The sequence below is a fragment of the Pyxicephalus adspersus genome, chromosome 11 (assembly GCF_032062135.1).
Source record: "Pyxicephalus adspersus chromosome 11, UCB_Pads_2.0, whole genome shotgun sequence".
In the NCBI taxonomy this organism is placed as follows: Eukaryota; Metazoa; Chordata; class Amphibia; order Anura; family Pyxicephalidae; genus Pyxicephalus; species Pyxicephalus adspersus.
Genome location: NC_092868.1, coordinates 49,693,298 through 49,700,237, shown reverse-complemented (window position 1 = coordinate 49,700,237; position 6,940 = coordinate 49,693,298). Strand labels below are relative to the sequence as shown.

Here is a 6,940-nt window from a genome sequence, read left to right as displayed (position 1 = left end):
ATGTATTTTTGTATTGAAGTTATGAAATAAAAAATTATTAAAAATTATGATTAAAAAAAATAAAAATCTGTATGCTCGGGCAGGTCATTATTGCAGAAAGAGACAGGGGATGTCCATTCTGCAAAAATGCAGCTTACCAGCCTGATAGCTTGGCGTTTCTAGCAAAAAACTGAGCTACGCATGCACGGCGTCATCTTTAGATGCCCAGCAAACCTGGCATTACCAGCTTTCCTTGCAAGTGCCGGAAAGACATATCATTATTTATATATTATTATCGCCCTGGCATGGCAAGATTATCCAGAAGGAAGAATAGACGGCAGATGGTGGTGCCCGATGCTGGAATGCAGACAGGTGAGTTGGCCGGGTTTAGTTCTCTGTCACTGTACCTTGGACAGACAAAGCAACAGATCCTCTTTATTGTTTCATCCAATATAGAAATGGCATGCATTGTACAGCGTTCTGCCATCCACCTATTTAAATAGACCCCCTATGGCATGCTAGTGCACCAAAAGACTTGTCTTGGGTTACAACCAATGAATTGTAGTACACTACTAATGCATTGCATCCCACAACCATCAGCACATCCACTGGCCAAGTGCATTGGGCCGCCATTAAAAAGAGATGGCATTGATGTGCCCTGACAAGTGTTACATGCAGCACACCTGTGTGAATGGGGCCTCTACAGTAGCATAGCTAAAAAACTATGGGCTCCTGTGTGGAATTTGGATCCCTCCCATGGAAACAATCCACCATTGTCAATGGTCTTCCAGCTACAGGAAAGTCCTACATTCATAGAAGACCTCTGTCATTGCAGACCCTCACCAGCTCATCACCGACCCCTCACTATTGCACATGTAACCAGCAAAGGATATTTTCTTCCATGATCTTCCTCTTCTATCATTATCTAACACCAGACTATGGACCACCACAGGTCTTTTGGAGTAAGGGGTCCGGGCTGAGCGAAGACCTCTGCAACTTGTGTTCCCACACTGCTGAGAGTCCTGACAACACTATTTCAGTTCTTATCGTACATAACACATGGGAAAATCTCCAAACTTTGCAATCTCATAAAGATGAAATATTTTTATATTCACAAGGTCTGATCAGAAGTCACGATTGTTACCCAGCTGCACTTTGAAACCAAACCCTGGATAGCCTGGGGTGATAAATCAGACCTGCAGCTGATTGTGCAGATATAGAAACTCTCAGGGTTGTCACAAGCGATTATTTTTATTCCCAGAATGCTCAGTTGAAACGTGTTTGTACACAGTCAATAGAAACTGAAATCATAGCACATTAGCAATAGTAAGTTGGGGAAAATGCATTCCCACCAAGAGCTTGCGTTCTTTTGGTGCAACAATCTATATATTAATTTGCTGATATGATCAATTTAAAATTACGGGGAAGCACACTTCGCCATGTTTGCCACCAAGTGCCATAATAGACCGGTGCTGAGTTCGTGCCGCCGCCCAAGGCCCAATGACGCAGCGTTAAAGATCCGTAATTGAGGTCCCTGCGGCGCTGTTTGAAATGCCAAAGCATTATCTTTGGGATAAATGTGCATGAATAAACAGGTCGCACGTCACTCCCAAAATTTGCAGCCCAAGGCTGCTTTAATACCATTACCCCGAAAATGACCTCCAAATACTGATAGTGAGAAGTAAACACGAGTTTACGGCTTGGTGTTGCTTGTGTATGGCACGGGAGTGTTTGTAGAGATGCACACTCTGTGATTTATTAAGATATGAGTTTATATGGTTAAGATCAGATTGGCCCCCAACCCTTAGATGGGCCTGGTACTGGCCTTGGGCTGTGCCAACCGAACCACAGCTTTCCTTGTTTGCTGCATCAGTTCATTGTTGCAGGAAGGATCTGGGTCCTCTATCCTGTTATTTCTTCAGCCAAACACATAATTCTTCTTGCATGATTGGCTGAACAAAATACCAGGGAGGACCCAGAACCTTCCAAACACGATGAAGACTGCTGCAGCCAACAAGGACGGCTGAGGTCCATTGTTCCCTCCGGACCATATTGTACCCATATTGTTTACCCCTTTCCTGGTCTTTTTTGTTGCATGGTCCATGGTGCAATAAAGGTAGCGGACCATTAGTCAGGATGACCCATAAAATAGGGCTGATATTAATCAAAGCAATTTGGGCAAAATTGACAGTGCCATCAAATGATAGAATATGATGTACCCCCAATCATTGAATCCCATATGAGCGAAAAAAAAAAGAGCAGGGTTTGTTTTAGCCATTTATTGTATATTTAGTTGATTGTATACAGTGAAAAAGGATTATTTTGAACATGATATGATATATACGCCCTTCTCCAATCAAAATAATGGGGAGTAGTAGGTTAAATCTTCACAGTTAATTATCTAGCAACAAAGATTATTTGAAAATAGGTTTCTCCCTTCATATGTAGAGTGGAAGGGGGTAGGGGAAATTATTAAGAGTTAAAATAGCTAGTTATCCCAACACATTGCACCCCAAGGCTTCTTCAGGGGCATTAGATAGACCATATTAATGATGTTACATGTACAGGATACTATGTGAACCGCAAAGTGACTTATGAGGACTTGAAATATCATATCAGGTATACATAATGCAGAATAACTTTTAGCAAGTAACCAGGGATAATTTCCCTTTATGAAGGCTTATTTAGGTGAACAACTCCTTTAGGGTGACAACGTTTTACTCCTGTCTCCCAGCTGTGCTCCCGTGTTGTCACCCTATTACAAAGGCTTCTGATAGACCACAAGTGGCTGTTTCAATACCCATTGCACAGGCATGGTTAACTTTTGTCATTTTCAAAAAACCTGCCCTGAAAAATGCTTTTACTGGAGTGTATGTAGAGAGAAGAAAGTAGTCCGTAGGAAATCAGCATCAACCAGAAGAAGAAATATTAAAGATAAAAGAATTTGTTTGTTTATGATGCACAGTGCTACAGCCAACTAAATGGCATTCAATTAGCGTTTACATCTACTTTAGTGAACAATAGCCACCTGCCAGGAAAGCCAGCCCGCTCCTGCCCATTCATAATGATAGGTGTCACTTTACCTGAGATCAAAGCTCATCCATGATAATGACGTTCTCATAGATTCATCATAGAACTCGCCATTGTCTCCTGGATCCTAAGGGAATGACGCTGCTAGAGGAGGCTGAAAATCACACAGTGTCAAATACCCTGCTTGGAATTTATGATTTTAATGTGCTAATACTCTCTATAAAAGCCATTTAAAAACAAATGTATTTAAAGGAGCAATGCAAAAACAGTGCAGAGGTGTAGGAACCTGATGTAACCAATCAGAAACCTTATAAATGATTGAATATATCAATAAATGAATTGCTTTATACTATTGGTGACACTTGGTCACAGGGTTTCTCAACCAGAGTTCCTCCAGAGGATCCTTGAGCAACAAGCAATCTGTAAGAGTGAAATTCTTTTTAATGGCCAGCAATGTAAGAGGCATTATTCCTACTGACCACCAGGCTAATGTACTGTGGGCTGGAGATATATAATTATAGCAGGGGTTCCCTGAAGACCTGAGTCATTTCATGGGTTCCCATGTGTTAAAAATGTCTGCCTTATTGGAAGAGTTGCTGTATGTGGCTATGTTTAGCGATTTAGCCTCAACCATTCTGCCGTGATCCTAGACGGAAGCACATATAAGAAGTTAGAGCTTCCCAAAATTTTGGTAAAATTTGGGAGATTTCTGTAAAACACGTTAGAAGGAGATGAAAATATTGTGTTGGTTTTTAAGGGTGCATTGGGCTTCTGGAGTTTCTTAAAGCCCCTTTTTACTATCCTTGACATATTCTTGGGCCAACCCTCCAAAAATTGTGCAATTTTTACATAAATTTTACGTAAATTGTTACGTAAATCTTCACGTAAATTTTACCTAATCAGCTCAGTGAGGACAGTTGAGAGCTTCTGATTTTTGGTCCAACTGCAAATTCAACAGTTTTGTTGCTTAACAAAATTTTGACAAAAATTCTCAGACATCATTGTAGGAATGGAAAAGCCAAGTTTTTGCACTGTACTTATTGGTACACCGGTGTGCTTTACATGCCTCTAATGGCTTAGCGTTACCTTTGACTGTTAACATACGATAGCGCTTAAAGACACATTGATGTTTTTTAATTAGATGTGCTGTCAATTAAATGTCATCATCAATCAGTGACATACCTACAGATCTACTCCCCCCCTTAACCTTGCCCCATGCTGTGCATCCTGCCTTCAATGTAAATTATAAAAGTGGCCCCATTGGTAAGTAGAGCCACTGGCTACAGAAAAGAGAAGGGGGTCTCATTGAGAAGACCATTGGGGAGAGCTAGGTGAACAATGTCCTGTGACAGAACAAAATGGTGCACAGGTAAGTACCCTGATTTATTAAAGCTCCCCAGCGCTGGGGAAGATACAATTTCATCACCAAACCTGAGTGATCCAGCTAATGGATGTGGTTCAGGATTGAAAACATTTGCGTACAAATAGCAAATTAAGAAATCCATTCCAGGTTTCCTGGATCACCCAGCTTCACTAATGAAAGTTTATCCTGTCCAGCCTTGAAGAGCTTTATTAAAGTAGGCCCATTGCTGGTGAAAATGTTGGGAACAAGACAGAGCCTGGCAATGCACACAAATTATAGTTACTTGTCAGTGGACACAAGGAGAGCACTGACTGTCACTTTGGGGCAAAGGACCCAATTGTAGTTGCGGCTCCCGTGAATCCAGTTCCTATCTTGCTTTCACAGGTTCCACAGTGGTTGAAAAACACACCTTTGTCCTCAGATTTCTTTTTTCACCCAATTCCCATTCAATGGGTGACAGATAAAACAGAACATAAGGGCAAACCATTGCAAGGAAGACTTAGAACTTCAGTTGGGTTTTTATTGCAGTCTATTGCCCCATGGGGAATTTTCCCAGACTTCCTCTCCAATCACTGTTCTGGGGCAGAATGTCAGAGGAAATACCCCTGCCCCATCCAGGACTACGTACACATGTGCAAAAATTATCGTTGGAAACGAACAAGAAAAGTGCACAATGACGTTGATGAATGAGGAATGTTGCTGGAAACGAACAACCATCCCAGTGTATCTGATTGGGTGACAATCGGTCGCTATCTATTGTGTGTATGGTCGTTCGGTGATCATTGTTCTGTGATACACTTTCTCCGGTATACGTCACTACCTGCATAGTTCAAACAATCTCATCCAGTGTGTGTACATTATCAGTGGATTATATTTGAACGATCGTATCGTTATAGCATGTACAGAATCATGCACTATATTAACGTTCAAAATAATCATGAATAATTGCTGATCGGTCGTTAATCGTTCGTTTTCCAATGATAATTATTGCATATGTGTAGCTAGCCTTAGAGTGAAACTAAAGCCCCACTTTGAAAATTGTCAATCAGTCAGGTGTTTATTAGAAGTAAGGACAGGTAATGTCTATTCTGCAATACCCATTCTTATCCGGCTCATTGCCACCCTGCATACCCGGCAATCCTAACTTCCTTTGCACATTTTGGGATTAAATGAACTGCTGCAATGGAGTCACGTCATCCCAGCCTTGCCAATGACGATGGTCGAAGATCTGAAAGCGAAAGAGAAGAAGGAAGAAGATGGCGGTGTCTGCAATGGAATGAGCACAGGAATGTAACGACTGGATTTAATTTTGCTTTAACAATTGTAACCTGCAGAGATCATTAACCTTCTTCACTATCCAAAAATTGGCTGAGTATCAGAGATTTGTCCCCAAACCCAAAGTCATGGAAGCCCCAACCCATTCCCCAAAAATCTCTGGATTTCCACTCTAAGATCACTGCTTTGTACCCATTCCTGGTCCATTTCATCCACAGAGATCCCAAGAATTAAAGGATGTGTTGTCCGGAATCCAGGTGATCCTCTCCATAAATACCTGTGGTCATTAATAGCTATCAATTAATGAGATTGTTCCTGGATTGATGTTGGTTCAAAGGTTATCCAGCCACCATGACCCCAGGAGTGTAACTTTTCAGTGATAACAAGATATTAGCTGCAACCTGTGCTGCACACATCTTGTTGTCACTGGAAAGGAAGAGGATATTTGTGGATTCACCTTTGTGCTTTGATCTTCTTATCTCCCCAGGCAATGATCAAAGAGGTACAAGGAGCAGGACAAGAGGACACAATGGAGGTAGTCAGAGGACTCTGTGTGCTGAATCTGCGCTCAATAAATGGGAAACAATCTAAACAGAATTCCAGTTATCTCCATCATGAGACTTGGAATGAATGGAGATCTGAATCCCAAACAAAGTTACACAAATACCTTTTACCTGTAGATCTGATTGCAGTTTATGAGACACCGATATGCCTGGAAGGGACATGGAAGGCTAAACACAATAAAAGTGTAATGAAACCACGGCAATGATTTCCTTTACATTGCCACAAAAAAATCTGAATTTAAAGTTACAGAAAGCAGAGCGAGTTCACTTTGCCTATGAACTAGCCAATCACATGCAGGGAAAAGTAAAAGAGAAAAGTAGAATTATTCCCTGCACGTGATTGGACCATGAGTGAGGTCAGCAGAGCTTCATCTACGAGAAATATTCTTTGAAAGAGGATAAACCATTTTATACAACCTATATGATTTTAGTAATTCATCTCCACTGCACAAAACATGGTCAGAGACTGCAGACATTGTACAGGAGACGGTCCGAGACTGCAGACATTATACAGGAAGCGGTCAGAGACAGCAGACACACTACAGGAGACGGTCAGAGGCTGCAGACATATTACAGGAAATGGTCAGAGACTGCAGACATATTACAGGAGATGGTCAGAGACTGCAGACATACTACAGGAGACTGTCAGAGACTGCAGACATTGTACAGGAGACGGTCAGAGACTGCAGACATTGTACAGGAGACGGTCAGAGACTGCAGACATAGTACA

The 6,940-nt window shown here is 41.5% G+C and overlaps 1 protein-coding gene across 1 annotated transcript in view; it reads left to right on the top strand.

Annotated features, from left to right (window-relative positions):
- The first annotated feature begins 335 nt into the window (after positions 1–335).
- Positions 336–6,940, top strand: part of LOC140341194 (uromodulin-like) — a 33,646-nt gene continuing 27,041 nt past the window's right edge. Inside the window, exon 1 of the mRNA XM_072426749.1 lies at positions 336–351. Within this exon, the coding sequence (XP_072282850.1) occupies positions 342–351 (10 nt within the window). The 5' untranslated portion in view covers positions 336–341. The remainder of the gene's footprint in view (positions 352–6,940) is intronic.